The sequence below is a fragment of the Peromyscus leucopus genome, chromosome 7, assembly GCF_004664715.2.
Source record: "Peromyscus leucopus breed LL Stock chromosome 7, UCI_PerLeu_2.1, whole genome shotgun sequence".
Classification (NCBI taxonomy): Eukaryota; Metazoa; Chordata; class Mammalia; order Rodentia; family Cricetidae; genus Peromyscus; species Peromyscus leucopus.
The window spans coordinates 75705589-75723715 of NC_051069.1; the positions used below are offsets into that span (position 1 = coordinate 75705589).

The window sequence follows — 18127 nt, forward strand, 5'->3', positions numbered from 1 at the left end:
GACGCCCCACTCTGCTCACCATTTCACATGGGTGCTGGGATCCAACTTACCATCTCAGACTTGTACAGCGGGCACTTGGTTCAACACCTCCCCTGCCTCATTTTTTAATTGGGGGGGGGTACTGATTAAGGATTTAGAGCCCAGGCACGGTGACATGTACCTATAATTCCAGCACTCCACAGAGCAGAGTGGAGTTCAAGGGAAGACCCAGGTGTGGCAGTGTGTGACTTTCCAGGCAGAGGAAGGTGGATCTCTGTGACTTCAAGGTCAGCCTGGTCTACATAGTGAGTTCTGTTTAGTCCAAGTAGGGACACATAGTGATATTCTGCCTTAAAAAAATAAATAAAAATGAAAAATGTTCAAAGCCAGTCTGAATTACACAGACTTGATCTCAAAAAAAGAAAAAAAATTTGCATAAATCTTTTAAGGTAAAGTCTAGCCTAACCAGCAAGTTCCAGATCAATGAGAGGCTGTGTCTCAAAAAGAGGTGGATGGCTCCTGAGGGACAACACCTGAAGTTATCCTCTGGCCTCCATATACATGCACAAATAGTTGCGCGCGCGCGCGCGCGCGCACACACACACACACACAAATAAAATCTTGAGCCAGGCCTAGTCATACACACCAACACCTCCAAACAGTAAGGTATCTAGAAACAAGCAAATAAAGACTTACTTTAAGCTGCACACAAGTGTCAGCATCTTAAGTATACTGTCTTGGTCCAATGTGTCCAACATACCTTATATCACACATTTTTAATACATTCCATATAATCAGTGTTGTTGGTAGTATCACGTGCAGTGTTTAAATGGTGGCTTTAAGGTATAGGCACTTCAACAAACTGTAAAGGGGCCTTTGGCATAAAACATGTCAAGAACTGCTAAAGAGAACTATGCTTCAGATTTTAAGGCCCATGTACCTCTGACATAAATCCAGAAATTCCATGGGCAGCTTCCTCCACCAGGCCACCCCTGACATGTGTAGAGATGTTTTCTGACTTAAGTTTGCTACTTTATTGAACTTGTGGAGCTTGCTGCATTGGTCAGAATTCCTCAGAAATGCCACACATACACACATCTGTATAGACACATATATAAGAGATTTATTAATTATAAGAGAACTCTAATTGACTCACTCGACTGTGGGGTCAGAAAAGCCACGGTAATACCTCTAGCAAGCTGCAGACCCAGGGGAGTCAGTGCTGTGATATCAGGCCTGAGAAGCCCTAAGTGCAAGATCCTGAAGTACTAATCTTTCGGTTGTGAGTTTATGGGAAAAGAAAAAAACAAAAAACACCTGATGTCCCAGCTCCAAAACAGGCAGAAGGAGAACCTCCCTACTTGGTGTTTTTATTCCAGTCAGGCCTTCAACTGATTAAATCAGGCTCACCCACACCAGAAAGGAGAATCTGCTTTACTCAATTCAAAGGCTAATCTCATCCAGAAACACCCTCTAAGGCACTCCTAAGAACACTGACTGACCAAATGTATGGGCACCCCTGTGACACACAAAGTTAACTGTCACTCTCAGCTAATATTTTCCAACAAGTTACATCGAATTCATGCTTATGGTGCCCGTGTCAGTCACATTTTGCTGCTGGGATAAAGTACCATGACCATAAGCAACTCGGGAAGGACAATTTTATCTTAATCTTCCATCCAATGGCCAAGGCAAGGAACTCAAGGTAAGAGCCTGGGGCAGGAACTGAAGAAGAATCCATTCAGGAACACTGTTTATGGGTTTGCTTCCTGGGCTTATCAGTTACCTTACAGATCCCAGAACCTCCTGTCCAGGGACAGGGCCTCTATGAATGTCCCACAGACATTCCCCAGCCTGATGGAGGCAATTCCCACCTGAGGCTCTCTCAGGTGTGTCAAATTGACAACCAAGATCAGCCATTACAAATGATTAAAAACATTAAACATTAAAGAACTGAATAACACAATAACTGAAAATTTTCACTGGATGGGTTCAAGAACGGAAATGAAATAGAGAGGGAAAGTCAGGGATGCTCATGATGGATCATTCCAAATGAACCAAACCTGACAAAGTTATGAAATAAAACACTAGCAGGCCTTTAGTTCTGCATTTAGCATTTACATCATCAGTCTAAAAAGGAGAGAATGCTGGGGTTGGCTCAGCTGACAACAGTGCTTGTCATGTAAGCCAGAGAGACTCATTTCACAATCCCAGCACTCAAGCAAAAGCCAGGTATGGGGTCAGGCTTTTTAAATCCTCACTCTGGGGAGGTAGAGGCAGGCATCCCTGGAGTTCACTGGTCAGCCTAACTAGCCAGGGATCTCCAGGCTCAAAGATTGCCGATGAAGAAGACATCCACCATAGCTGTCTGGCCTCTCCACATCCGCGTGTGTGCAAGTGCACACAGACACACCAAAAAGAGGAGAAAGGAAAAAAGACTTGAAAAATATTCTAAAATTTATGAAAATGTTGCAAAAAGATGTAAGATTACACAATCACGAAGTTTAACAAAGCTAAGAACAGTAACAAAAATTCTAATTGCAAAAGCATTTATATTCAAGATTTTGAAAATGAAAAAACAAGCACCACCATTAAGACATCCAAAGAAAAGTGATATACATACACATAATTACACAGCAACTACAGCTTTCTCATCACAGTCAGGGTAGACCAGGAGGAAGGGGACAATGCTTGTAAATACTGAGGAAGAGAACTGGTAACAGATAATTCCATACCCAGTGAAAATATGCTTCGAAATCAAAGTGAAATAAGGACATCCCCAAAGAAAGGAAAACCAAGATAGCTGGTCTCCTGCAGACCTAGTCCAAAAAAAAAAAAAAAAAAAAATCTTGAGATGGAAGGGAAATGTCCCCTGGTAGTGGGTAGCTGTCTGAGCCATGCCCTGAAGCACCGCCCTGGTGAGGCAGCTGCCTATGACCTTGAGTTACTGGCCTCTGGGGCATCGCCACCAGGGACCCTTAAGGCCTGGGATACATGTATGCTGGCCCTCTTCTTGGCTACCTCATGGTTCTGGATGCTAAAATCTTGGACCAAGCCATTCAGTGTGGGACACAGCTCAGCTTTCCCGGACCCTATGATAAATCTCCTGTGGTTGTGAATTTACCCCCAAATAAATTCCTTTGATGATTAAATAGACTCTGTGGATTAATCCCAATTTGTTTCAAAGAATATGATGGGCATTGAAGAAAATCCATATGGAGTTTGCAAAAGTTAACCATATGGGCAAAAAACTGTTCTTGCCTGGACTGCTTGACAAAATGTTGTACTGACTGAGCATGCAAGACCCATGGAAAAAAATGAATAGTAAATTTTGCCAAAACAAGGCAAGGTGGTCCTTCAGGTTCCTGCTTTGCAGAGGAGACTGCCAGACATTCTGCAGGACACAAGGAGAAGCAACAGAGATACTCTAGGTCTATAGGCTGAAGATGGATGCCCCAACATTGCAGAGGAACTTTGGGTGACTATCCAGGCAGCCAGCTGTCTCTGTCATTCTAGATTTTTGGAAGTTGCTTACAATGCTCTTCCTGTTTACTTAGGTAATATTATATCCTTCTGGGGTCTTTGATGTAGTTGAAGTCTAGATAGTTATAATTTCCTTGGTTATGATAAAAGATAAATTAAATATGAAACTTTAGACTCACAAATATAGGATAAATGATAAAATATTTTCTTTAATTTTACCAAATACAAATAGACTAGATATTGTAACTGTAATTCTTGCTTGATGACTGTTTGTTATATATAATTTTATTATATTAAAGCTAAAACCTTCCTTTTTAATTAGATAGCAAAGGGGAAGTGCTGGGGGATGTCTTTTTGTACACTGTGAATATATGTTGTTCCCATTGGTTAATAAATAAGCCGCTTTAGCCTATAGCAAGGCAGCTTAGAGGCAGGCGGGAAATCCAAGGAGAGAAACAGGAAAGAGAAAGACGGAGTGAGGAAGATACCAGGCTGCCATCCTAGGAGCAACACGTAATGGGACACAGGTAAAGCCATGGGACGCATGACAATACATAGATGAATAGTTATGGGTTGAGTTAAACTATAAGAACTAGCAAGAGGCCTGCCAAAGTCCATACAGTTGATAATTAATATTAAGCCTCTGAATGATTATTTTATAAGCAGCTGAGGGACTGTGGGGCCAGGTGGGACCTGAGAAAACTTACAGCTCTATCTCCTGAGGACAATTTGGGGCATCAGCAAGCAAAGAACAGAAGCTGTAAATATCTGGAAACTGTATCAGTCTCCTCTCCCTCCTAAAATCTTCAAAATATGTATGGGAGTTTAAAAGGATGTAACATTTTATCTTCTGCATCATATATAAAGATGTGAACTGATGCAATAATACAAATACAGTGGTAACAGAGAAATGTAATGAGACCCACAGGACAGTAATAGTGGCACATTCCAAATGAGTTATAAAATCTTAATGTTACGTAGACTATAAAAGAACATTCATTATTTCAGAACCGATAAAAGAAAATGACTATGCAAAGAGTATGATCATAAGACTTTTAAATAGACTAAAATACAATTATAAATATTAAGACAATGGAAAAGGAGAAATCTCAGGTTAAAATCAGAGAACAGACATCTAATAAAATGTTAGACATAAATTCAAATGTAACAATTACATTAAATGTAAATGATCTAAACACACAAATTAAGACACTGTTAGAAACTGACAGTGACTGACTAGATCACCCCTGCTTCTCACTTGTGTAATTTCGTCAGGATTTAAGAACTGTCACTCCATATGGCAGCATTTCTAGCTACAGGTTATAACTTGACAGTTGTGGATCCCTTAAAGCCAGCAATACCATCACGTCACATGTTAGTTCCATTTTCCTGATCAATAAACTGAATTTTCTGATGATTTGGAAAAATATAAATTGACTGAGAAGTTTGAGAATGGAATTTGTCTGATATATCCTGCACCATGAAGTATAAAGTTTTCTATTTTAAGATATAAGGTGTACGATTTCTCCTTTATGTCATATAGTGACTTTTAATTTTTTAAATTTAAAAGACAAAATTTAGTTTTAATAATTTTAAATTAGAAAATAAAAATTGAATTTATTTATTATGTGTGTTTGGGGAAATATATACATTGTAGAATGGATAGCATTAATTAACATATGCATTACTCCCACATACTTTGTGATAAGAACATAGAATTTAGGAAGGTTTCTTTAATATGAAGGTGGAGCCGGGCGGTGGTGGCGCACGCCTTTAATCCCAGCACTCGGGAGGCAGAGGCAGGCAGATCTCTGTGAGTTCGAGGCCAGTCTGGGCTACCAAGTGAGTTCCAGGAAAGGTGCAAAGCTACACAGAGAAACCCTGTCTCGAAAAACCAAAAAATAAAAAAAAAAATTAAAAAAAATAAAAATAAAAATAAATTAAAACATAAATATGAAGGTGGTTGTGCGTTACTTGATTTATATTCATAACTATTATAACTCATCATTTTAAAGAATCCCATCTCTCACGTTTTGTTTTTATAGGGAGTGGGGTTGCTAGTTGATTTTTTTGGGCTTTGATTTTGGAGAATATTTTAGGTGGGGCCTCACTGTCTGATCCAGGTTGATATACAACTCACCATGCAGTTCAGGTGATCTCAAGTTCGAAATCCTCCTGCTTCCACCGTCATGTAATTTTTCAGATCATGAGTTTCTGTCTGATGAGGATCATCACCCACATTTCTTGTTTGTATTTTTCCATCCTGTTACTTGGCCTTTCTATAACACTTAGATATTTCTTTGAGACAGTGCCTCATGCAGCCCAGGCTGGCCTCAAATTCAATATGCAGCCAAGGATGACCTTATACTTCCAATCTTCCTGCCTTTACCTCCTGGGTACTGGGCTTATAGGCCTGCACCACACCATCATGCCCAGATTATGCCATACAGGATATCAAACTCAATACTTTGTTCAAGCTAGGAATATACTCTACCAACTGAGCTATATGCCCAGTTCTGTTCTGGATAATTCTTCTGCACAATGCAGTTTGCTTGAGCTTTATCAAATAATAAAAAACAAGTTTTATTAATGCAACTTATTTATATTCACTGACCTGACCAATATGTTTGATCATGATTTTATTATTACATTTACTACAGGTCCTAAAAATAGGGTATTAGACCTTCAATTAGTAAAAAGTTTAAAGACAAGCAGAAGGATGATCATTTCAAGGTTTAATTTCACTTAAGCTAATGGTCCAACTCAAGAACTTAATATTAAGCTCACTAACCAGACCTGGCAATACAGTAACAGTCATCCTCATCTCAAAATTATTGATTTATCTTGATGCGGCAGTCTGTGCCAGTCATCCCAACTACCCAGGAGACTGAAGCAAAGGAATCAACTAAATTCAAGGCAAGCCTGGGCAATTTATAAATGCAAGACCTTGCCTCCAAATAAAGGGGAAATGGAGAGGAATATAGTTAGATCAGTGGTAAAGTTCTTTCCAAACATACACAAAACCCTGGGCTCATTGCCCAATGTTGAAAAGAAAGTAAGATTTTATAAGCGTCTGATAAAATCTATGACTTTGACATGTGCCTAGAAAAACAGGAAGCTGGGCTGAACCACCAAGGCTGAACCAGAGTCCCATAGGCAACACTGAGGGCAAAGAAAAGAGTTACTCTGGAACAATGTTCCTTAATACCCTTCTAAAAGCTCCACTTAACGAAGTCAAAGCAGAAGACTATGAGACATTAACTGATTTCTAGCTTCCTTTTTTTTCTCAAATCAAAATAACATTCTACCAGAGTGTACTAAACACAAGTAAAAGAATTATATGATGAAACTTCTTCAATGACATAAATGTATTAGATGGTCAGGGCTGCCAAAATAAAGTACAGTGCCACAAGCAGGGTTGTGTAAACAAAATTCATTTATTTCTCACAGTTGTGAAAGCGGCCATGCTTGAGACCTACCTATCAGCAGGGCTGGTTTCCTCCTGACATTTCTCTCCTCCTCTACAGACAGCTTCTGATCCACAAACTATCAACGCCTCCCTGTGTCCTCATAGGTCTGTCCTTTACCTCGAAAATGGTACTGGGAGTTATAATTTCAATGTAAGAATTTAGGAATAATGTACTTCACTGCATATAAAGGCATTTTTAATGTGTGTGTATTATTTTATAATGCAGATGTACTGTGTCACAATCAAGTTGGAAAATACCTTGGAAGACTGAATAATTCAAAAATATTGTAATCTGTTCATTAAGGGGCTTACTCTTAACACTGCACTTGAGTCTAAGGACCCCTTCAACCTTCAGATTCCTGGGAATATTCACAATGGAATCATGATCGTGAACACACAAGCACTTGTGCTGGTGTTCTTAACCAGTAAAAATAAATAAATAAATAAATAAATAAATAAATAAATAAATAAGTAAGTAAGTAAGTAAGTAAGTAAGTAAGTAAATGATGTCCGTGACCTTTCAGTTATAAAACCTCTAGAACTTCTAGTCCCATGTTTTTCTGAACATTTGTTATTGTTTTACTCCAAGGTTACCAGCTGAGCCTGCTGAGGACTAAAGATAAGCTGTCTTCTGTCTTCAAAGGCAAAGGTTCTGGGTGTCCGCAAACAGGAGGGTCGGTAGTTGACTTAGATGTATTACAAGTCCACCTCCACAGCCTCAGGAAAAATGGTGACCTCTTATAGTCTCTCTAATATTGAAAACAATTACCATTTGTCTTAAACCACAGTGCTTTCTGCTCCTAATCGTAAGATGTGTTTCTCTCTCTCTTTTCCTTATAACACACCAGAGTAGGTCTTGATAAGCTGGGAAGCAAACAGCCATGAAGCATTTCTCAGAAATTCACCTTTTAAATTTCAGAGTTAATAATGCAGTCCAAATTGTATTTTTATGAGAAATCATCACTAGCTACAACTGGAACAAAATGCCTAAAACATCTAAAAGGGGTAGCATTTGGAGACTCGTAGGAACAATTACATACAACAAAGTTATCAATTAGTGTTTTCCAACCACTGCATAAACAAAGTGAGAAATAAGAAGAATTATTTTATTGTACATGCAATTTTAATTTTTGTACAGCAGTTTATAAAACATGATTATTGGCCACATAAAATTTCTGGAAACATAGAAACACAAGCCATCTAAATCAGAAGCTATCCTGGAAAACATAAATTCCTGGAAATAATAAATTTTAAATTAGACATATATGTGTGTGTGTGTGTGTGTGTGTGTGTGTGTGTGTGTGTGTGAGATAGGCATGGATAAGCATCTTAAAATAGTTCAGGCTGCAGGGTATGATGGTTCACACCTGCAACTGTAGCACTCAAAAGGCTGAGGCAGGAGGATTGCTTTGAGTTCAAGGCCAGCCTGGGATACACCACGAGAGATCCTGCCTCAAAAAAAGTGTGTGTGTGTGTGTGTGTGTGTGTGTGTGTGTGTGTGAGAGAGAGAGAGAGAGAGAGAGAGAGAGAGAGAGAGAGAGAGAGATTCATAAAGACAGCAAATCCCCTTAGTTTGAGGCTGATGTACTTCCCAAACAGCTATGATGAAAACAGTCTGAAGTGATACATGTTTGAATAAGGTCTAGAATTCTGAAGATCTTGTCTCTCTGGTTGTTTTTTTTTTCACTTCATGTCTAACTGTTAATTTTGATTTCACCATTTTTTAACTCAATTATCCACAAGTAGTTACAATTTCACAGATTGTAAAGTTTAAGCCAAATTCTAACATTTCTGACTATCTTCTATAATACAGTAACAGATTCAAATGAACTTTGGACTTCAGTGTAAATGTGCATTACTTAGATATTAATTAATTAGACAGCTACATTTGTGAGTATATTGCTTAGGATAATGCCAGAACTAACTTTGGAAGCTACCTGCAATTGATGGGGTGGTGGCTGATACCTTTAATCTGAGCACTTAGGAGGCAGAGGCAGGCAGATCTCTATGACTTCAAGGTCAACCAGACTAGCATAGTAAATTCTATCCAGACCAGACAAAGTACACAATCAGACCTTCACTAAATAAATAATGACAAAGTAATAAATACAAAATAACGTGGGAAAACTGAGTGCATAAGTGTAAGCATTAAATAATGACAGTGGGAATGAGATAATTAGGAAAGGCGTCCCTAGGGAAATGATTACTGAGTCAATTAATATTATTTTAATTCTATGAATTACACAACAAAAATGGAAAGAAGAAAATCATCAAATATATTTTAAGCTAAAGGCTAAGTTTGGGAGTTAATTAGACGAATCTGGGATACAGAGTGAAACGATAATTGTACTTTAACATAACAGGAAATAACAGCATAAATACTTGAATAACAGAAGGGGCAAGTGAATAAAATGCTAACTAATGGAGATTGTGTGTGTGTGTGTGTGTGTGTGTGTGTGTGTGTGTGTGTGTGTGTGTGTGTGTTTGCCTGCCTCTAGTGGTGAGCCACCTGATGGGGTTCTGGGAACTGAACTCAGGTCCTCTGCAAGAACAGCAAGCACTCTTACCCACTGAGTCATTTCCCCAGCCCTACACGAAGTTGTCATCCATACCCATGTGTAAGGAAATAGTGCTAACGAAGTGTGCCTTAGTCACCCAAAGGGAGGTCATACAATTCTTCTTTAATGTGGTTAAAGGAGTCTTTCTACAACCAGGTGACAGGCCAGGCCAGGCTATTAGGAGATATTTAGAGAGTTAAGATTGGCATCCCTTTGGAGTCAGATCATCTCAAAATAAAAAATAAAAACTGAATTAAATAAAAATCCTATCCTGCTAATGAAGACAGAGGAGTCTTGAGTGTATGGCAGATGAGGAAAAGCCCAGTTACCTGCTTTCAATGATGTTACTTCCATGAGGCACAGTACTGATCCTAAGGCTGAATAAGTAAAATTCACTTTATTGATTGCCCCAGGATGACCCAGATTTTTAGTCCAATTTCATACAATACAGAAAAAAAATGTGCAAACATATTAATACTACACGTTTCTGCCTTTAGTGCAAGATCTCTGTGACGGTGTTATCTATCCTAAAGTTGGTGCCAGCTGTTACAGGATGGGAGATTCCAAACAGAATGAAGTACACCTTTGCTAAGGGATGGTCTGGCCTGTCTACCCACTCTTTTTTTTGGTTTTTTGAGACAGGGTTTTTCTGCGTAGCTTTGTGCCTTTCCTGGAGCTCACTTGGTAGCCCAGGCTGGCCTCGAACTCACTGTCTACCCACTCTTAACAAACATTTGAACCTTGACTTAAGAAAATCAAACAGGTTATACTACTCATGTGATCTTGTCAAGGCAGCCCATAATTTCATCACAAATTAGGGCAGGCAGGTAACACGTGAAACTAGCAAATGGTTTTGTCACACCGAAGTTTACCTTTGTTCTAGTGAAAAGAGACCAGGACCTACAGAATAATAAAGGAAGGGAAGAAAAATTCAACTGGCAATTAAATTTATTTTGAGGGAAAAATAAGTAGAAAAACCTTAAAATTTTTATACTATTTAACTATACATAGTAAATAATCAAAGATTTGTAAAAGTCACCACAAAAAAAAAAAAAAAGGAAACTCAAACTGGCTATAATGTATGAAATAATCAGACATCTTTAAGTTAATAATAATGATCAACAAGTCATCAACCACACAACTGGAGGGGAATGATGAGATCCACTTAATGAAAAAGGGGGTTCACTAAAGTGATAACCCAAAAGACTAAACAGGCATCCATGCTGACACTCATGTCATGTTCCATGTACTGAATAAATAGGAAATGTTAGAAACACACACACACACACACACACACACACACACACAGAGAGAGAGAGAGAGAGAGAGAGAGAGAGAGAGAGAGAGAGAGAGAGAGAGAGAGACCCCAATCTAAAACTACGCTGTAAAATAAGACCTAGTTATTTACAAAAGCAAAATGATTGTTTCTACAGGATCTTCAAGATTTAGGAGAGATCTTGGGGATGGGGTGGGAGGAGATATGTCACAGCTTGTGAAAAAAAGAACTCCGATTAGGGCACACACTGAATTTCCTTTCAATAAAAAAAAGAGGACAGGTTAAAGAAATAATAATAATAACGTCCCCAAAGCTAAAATTCAGAAAGAAAATAATAAATACAATAAATGGCTTTACTACAGGCTCCTGTAAATTTTTCCCACCAAGGCATGCATGCAAGGTGCAACAGCAGCCACCCACTCATGCATCCTTAGGCTCTTAACCGTGTGGCCCCAGAAACCCAAGAGGCCCTGGATCCCCAACATCCTCGATGGGGATCCCAGGCGCTCAGAACCCATCTCTGTTCAGTAGGGACCAGTAGGGTGTCACTTGTCTCCATCCAGAGCAGCCTCCGGTCACTGCCAGGTCCTGTCACCTGGACAAGGAGGGCACGTCGTCGCGGCTGCCCTGGCCGCCCGCCCGCCCTCTTGCCTGCCTGCCACCCTCACGGGCACCGCTCGGTTCCCACACCGGTCCACACGTCCCTCCCCGGGGTAGGCTCCCGGTTCTCGGGAGACAGGCAGACAAAGAAAAGTCCCGGGCGGGCGGGCGGGCACAAGTTCCATCTTGCCCGGTGGCCCCCGGACTGGATGCTGAGGGGCGCGGGCGCCGGCTCCGCCGTGGCCTCCGGGGACGTCCCCTCGGTGGGACGCGGGTCCCCGCGGCCCAGGGGCGGGCGATGGGGGGCACCGGCCCGGGGAGGAACGACGGACTCTCCGGCGGGGCGGCGGGCTCACCTTGTTGAGATGCGGGTCCCGCGTCAGCAGGTAGCCGCGCTGGTGGGTGTGGCGGCGGCGGGGGGTTCGGGGCTCCATGGCCGTGGGCACGGTGGCGGGGCGGGCGCGGAGTGAGTGCGGCGGGCGGCGGCCGCGCGAGGGAAGGCCCCGCGGCCGGGGGCGGGCGGGCGGGGGTGGCGAGAGGGGGTGGCGAGGCGGGAGGAGCCCGCGCCTAAGCCGCCGCCGCCGCGGCCGGGCGGCCCGCGAGAAGCGCTGAGTCACGGCGGCGGCATCGGCCGAGCCGCCGTGCGAGGGGGCGGGGGCGGGGCGCCGGCCGGGCTGGCGGGCGGGCGAGCGGGCCACCCGGGGCCCCGACGGGTGAGCAGGGGCGGGCCCGCCTGGCTCCCTGGCTTCCCCCGCGCGGTCCACTGTCCTCCCCTAACCCCACCGTCCTGGATGCCAGCCATGCCCCGGGGCCTGCTGCTGCAGCAGGGGATGAACTTGGACCCAGAAAGAGCCCAGGCCTCGATGGCACTCACTGGGCGAGAGAGCGACTCCTCGCCCAGTATCTAAGGGGAGGTTTGTTTTGTTTTGTTTTGTTTTTTAATCTGAGTGTGATCAGAGGAAAGGTGTTAAGAGTGCAATGGGTCCAGGGCACAGTCCTCCTGAGCTTAAGGACAATTTTCCTGAGTGTTCTGGAAACCAAGATGTCGATTTTGCAAGACTTATGGTTTCTGCTTGGATGAGAGAGGGTCAGAATATAAGGTCTTGCCAGGATTGAAAGCCTGTGGTTGTCTTATTGACATGTATACTTCAAGATTCAAGGACTGGAGAAGTAGTCCGATCCCACCCTGCCATAAAGGAATATCTGATTTAAAAAACAAAAAAACAAAAAAAACAAAACAAGAACAAAGCAGCCTTCAGACACCAAAGCTTTCCGCGGTCCCTTTCCAGTTAAGTAGACAGACGGCCAGATTCTATGGTCTTCACCTAGACACTGCAGGACAGTGTGTGGGTTGTGCCATTATACCAATAAACAGACTGTTGTCTTCGTTTCTATTTATTTTACTTGACCTATCAATAAGTGCAACGATAGCTTCTGGGCTATGCTTGAATACAAAAGTTGCCTTGGCCTAGTTTTAACACTGGATAGAATCAGCTATTTTATAGAGAACATTATATTAGCATCGCAGAGTTCTTCAAAAACATGCCTTGCCTTTAAGCACACCTTTCATTGTGAATTTTATAATCCATAAATAATTAATCTCATAACATCTGAGAAGAAGGTGTACTTTACGAAGCTCACTCTCCTAAATTAGAGGAGGCGCTTCACAATTAGGGTGCTTTGTGTGAGCCAAAAACAGTTTAACAGCAGACCTCGAAGATGCTTAAGGGGAAACAAAATAAAACAGCCAGTATAATGAAGCTGTTATGACATAAATTCAGAGATGTTACTTGTCCATTCCTGTTTCTGGGACTTAAGGTCTATAGCCAAGAACACTGATATAGAATAACCCACACAGAGCAAACACTACAAAGGGTTAAAAAAAAAAAACCCAAAAACCTCCAGGATAGGTAAATTTCATATGTTTTACTTGTATGTTTACTTTTCCTATGACAGTTCCAGTTCCAGTCATCTTGAGTGGTTAGCAGCCCAAGGAACTATTTTGTACATCCACATGCACTTCCAAAAAAGACTCAGAACCTATTTCCCACATGTTGACAAGAACAGCAAACTTCTCACTCTTTTTGTTTGTAAAACTAGATTTTATTGCCAAAAAAGTAACAAAAAAAGTGCATAGATTAAGAAAAACAAACAGCAAAAACTCCTTTGCCTTCACTTACCTTGTAAGAAACTGAGGTTTGCAATGCCACTCTGTACTTAATTGATAATGTGAAGAATGTTAAAAACAGGCGCTGAAGAGATAGCTTAGCAGTTCAGAGGACCCAAGTTCAGTTCTTAAGGCCCAAGTGGTGTGGCTTACAGCTCTCTGTAACTCCAGCTCCTCTCACCCTGCATGCAGTACACACATACATCTATGCAGGCAAACACTTAATGCATAAAATAAATCACAAAAAGAATGTTAAAGGTAGAGGCTGGCGGTGTGGCTCCCTCGGTAAAGTGCTTGTTTAGCATAACTGAGGTCCTTAGTCTGACCTCCAGTACGTTCATTTATCCCTTAATATATTCAAAATGCATTCAGAATGTTTGCTGAACACTCACCATATACTGAACTTCAGGCTGGGTTATCAGCACACAGACATAAGTTTGAGGGGACAGTGAATAGACAAGAAGAGATGTTAGAAAATCACAACATCTAAACTATGAAAAAAGTAGACTGCATTTCAGCAATTCGCAACATGAAGTCTCATTTTAAAATATGCTTTTAATTATTTTTCTCTAACACAGGATGTTTTCTATTTAAGTACTTGAAAATATCTCTAAATGGTGGAAGCATTTTCCCAGGAGTAACTACAATACCCATAATGCCTCACTTTACATGTATATCGCAAACATGTTCCCCAACTGCCACAAATATGTAGTTGAGTTTCCCACATTTGGGGAAACCTCAGGAGATAGCAGATCTGGGATGGAATGCTGAGCCTTGCCCTAGGAAAACTGCCTACATGATCACGGTATTTCCCTTGCCAAATAAGTCTGTAATTTACCTTTTAAAATGAAAACATTATCATCTTCCACTACAAAAAGAAAATTAATTTGGGTTTTATGTATGTTTTGCTTTTTTTTTTGGAGACAGTCTCCCTAAATAGCCTCCCGAGTATTAGGATTACAGGTGTTTACCACCATGTGTGGCTTCTTAACTTGTTTTAGGAATACAAATTTTACTTACAATTTTAGGAGTTAGAGGCCTTCATGTTATAAAGCAGGATTAACTGACTTTATAAGGTTAAGTATTAACCTTGTGTGATTGATAGTATTGTGCTCAATTCTTCCATTTGTATTGAATTCTCTTTTATAATAAACTAAGTGGTTTTTTAAATTGTTTTTGTTTGCATCTTTTTTTTTTTTTTTTTTAATTAGGAGAAGAGATGTTTGAAAACAGATCCATGGAAGGATTTTGTTGTTTTGTTTGGGTTTGGTTTCAGCAGATAACACATAGCTTCCCAGATACGTAATATATCTCTCTAGGTCTAAGGTCAGCTATGAAGTGTATGCTAAAGTTGGCCTCCTCTACGTTGAAGAGCAGGAGAACTGTTCAGTCTGCAGGACAGAGAAAGTACGTTCCTCTCCAGTGTGGAAGAGCACACAGAGTGTCCCAACAGTGTACGGGACATACTTGATTGCTCTGTTACGGATTACCTCAAGAGTTAAACAACAACAATCATTGCATGCACTCCTGTGGTTTCTGTGCATGCCTGATTGGAGAATAGTCTGGTTTCTTAGTACTGGCCCACAGTTTCTCACGTAGCCACAATAAGAGTAGTTGACACATCCATGGAGTCCCAGCTACTCAGAAGGCAGTATTACTTGAGGCAGGAATTCATCAAGCCAGCCTAGGGAACAAAGTGAGTGAGAGCTTTTCTCAAGAGAGAGAGAGAGGAAAGAAGAGAGAAGAGAAGGAGAAGGAAGTAGCCTTGGAATAAAGCTTATCTGCCTGGCAGTTGGGGCCTTTCCAGTTACACACAAATATGCCCTGTTTCCCTCTGTATCTATCTTCAGGGAGTCTCAGGGTCTCTTCATATGTGACTCCTCATTATAGGCTGATTTGAGGGCCTCAAGCGTTCACAAACAATTGACATGGAACCTAGCCTGTGTCCGTGCAGGGCAAGTATTCCAGAGTCCAGGCTAGACAGTGCTTTTCCTCCAGATAACCTAGCCTCGGAAAGTCACATATTGCCAGTTCTCTTTTAATGCAAACAGTCACGTAAAGCTGCCCCCATGGGAAGAATGCCAAAGCCACATTGTAAGAAGAGCTTGCTTGCTGGGGAAGCCGTTGAAGCAGCTTTGAAAACACTGTCTTCCATTCTGATCTATGGAGCACTGTTTAACTCTTCCCATCATTAGCTCATCTGGCATGTGTAGTGGATGACAGGCTTGACATAGATTACAGACAAGAATATAAAATGTGTATAATTAACACGTTGAGAAGAACTTAGTTTAGTAAAGTAATTTAAAGAGTGCATATATCAAGGCTGGTAAAGTGCCAGAGCTCATGGGGACCCGAGTCAATCCCGAAAAGCCAGGTTTTGAGCACGCACATGTAATCCTAGCATTGCAGCAGCAGAAATGAGTGGCCCCCGGGGCTCCCTAGGCAGCTTAGCTCTTAGCCCAATCAAGTTCCAGGTCACTGAGAGATCTTGTCTTAACAAGGTGGATAGCTCCTGAAGAACAACACACAAGGTGACCTCTGGCCTTCACACATGTGCACATGTGTACATATGAACACACGCACAAAGTATATCATCCTAATTCGGTTCAGATTCAGACCTGAACCCTTATGGTTATTTTCAGTATATCTGTTGCCATAGTTACTGCTGATAACTGTCTAGGAAGAGGTTTCAAAATGCCTTCCAAATTGCTTTCATTGTGGATTAGTGAGATGTATTTTCTTTACATTTTTTTGAAAAATAGAAATCTCTTAAAAATCTGTTAAGACTCAGCCAGAGTGTTAAATTACCCACAATACACCATTCTGCAATGTATGTACCTTAAGTATTATAGTTAGATCACCAAGTTACATTGGTTTCACAGAAGGTTAACAAGGAGCGATGAAATAATTACATATTTGAGATAGGCCAGCCTGTTCTACAAAGAGAATTCCAGGACAGTCAAAGCTACAGAGAGAAACCCTGTTTCAGGAAAAAAAAAAAAAATTACACATTTAAAACAGGTCTGGACCTGTTGGAATCATGTATTACTTAGCTGTAATAACAGAATAATAATTAACAACATTAAAAATAAGCCAGAAACTGAATAATAATGGGTAGAGAACTTTTTTAACTTAGAAAAATATGCTCCAAGACTATTAAAAGTATATTTTGCTAGGCGGTGGTGGCACATGCCTTTAATCCCAGCACTTGAGAGGCAGAGCCAGGAGAATCTCTGTTAGTTCGAGGCCAGCCTGGTCTATGGAGCGAAATCCAAGGCAGGGACCAAAACTACACAGAGAAACCCTGTCTCAAAAAACCAAAAAAAAAAAAAAAAAAAAAAAAAAAAGAGAGAGAGAGAGAGTATATTTCATTTTATAATTTTACTATGTTTGACGTTTACCATAAAGGACATATATTATTTTATATACAGGAAAACTATTTTAAAATGTTTGTAGCATACGTGGAGTTGGGGTGTGTGATCAGTGCATTATTCTGTAAGGTTTTGGGGATCCCACAGTCTTTCCTCTTTCATTCCTGAGATGGTTGAGGTTGTGGGTCAGCAGTCTATTTCATCAGCATCATGGGTAATGAAAACTTCTGATAGCTTGCCAGCAGGCACTAAACCCAACCACAATAATATGCCAGTCGAAGATGGGCCAGATAAATTTCACAAGTCCTTACTGTGCCAAGCACCTGTGCAGATCCACCCAGCTCTCCTTACTCTGAAAGAGCTAGATTAAAAACAAACACGAGTGATCTAAAGATAAAAAAACTGAAGTTAAAGAGCTTTATGGAAATGTCAAACTTTTAAAAATAAATAATATAGATCAAATTTACCGTTTAACCCTGATTCATCTAAATTATCATATAGTTTAATTAATTAATATACAACTGATGTTCAAATACAACATGATGTTTATCTCTAATCATTTTATGTAGAGTTTTACTTCTTGGTAGCTATATATTCTGAACATCTTAATGTTAGAGAAAGCCTACATATGATTTATTTTCAAATTGAGGTTTGATTTGAGAAACTTGTTAAAGTTTTTAAATGTCTTCTTGGGATGAGAGGCAAGTTACTACTTTTAAATTGGCATTTACTTTGGACACCATATTGAACTATTTGCATTTTTATTTCAAGAATTTTTTTTAAATAATCAGAAAAATCCTCAGGGACAGAAGAGCCTTATTAAGTTACTTGATTTAGTTTGAATAATCTTAATAGACAGAATATTGTTTCTTTTGGAAGCCAACTCATAACATATAAACTTCATTAACTCCGAGCCCAGGAGCTATATCTAGTGGTTAGCATCCAGGGCCCCACCAGAAACACAAGTAAGCCAGCATTAAGTACCAGCTCTTCCTCTGTAATGCCATCAAAAATTGGCTTTCAAATGGAGTCCTAAGCAGACACTGCTGATGTAAGCACAGAGCTCCAGACTTTCTGGGAGAGACAGTGTGTTGAGGAAGACTGTGTTGGGAGAGTTATACAAGAGATTCATTCATGGTAGATGGAGACCTGAGAGAAGGCACGTAGGCCAGAGGAGAAATGAGGAGTGTTAAAATAAATTTTGCCATCGTGAAAACTGCAGGA

At 40.7% G+C, this 18127-nt stretch overlaps 1 protein-coding gene and 1 non-coding gene across 2 annotated transcripts in view; both read right to left on the reverse strand.

Annotated features, from left to right (window-relative positions):
* Window positions 1-11969, reverse strand: part of Me1 (malic enzyme 1) — a 121869-nt gene extending 109900 nt beyond the window's left edge. Inside the window, exon 1 of the mRNA XM_028875513.2 lies at window positions 11722-11969. Coding sequence (XP_028731346.1) covers window positions 11722-11799 — 78 coding nt within the window. The 5' untranslated portion in view covers window positions 11800-11969. The remainder of the gene's footprint in view (window positions 1-11721) is intronic.
* A 2230-nt stretch (window positions 11970-14199) lies between these two features.
* Window positions 14200-14361, reverse strand: LOC114697306. Its single transcript, XR_003735144.1, has one exon. It is a non-coding gene; the product is annotated as a U1 spliceosomal RNA (small nuclear RNA).
* Between the last annotated feature and the right edge of the window lie 3766 nt (window positions 14362-18127).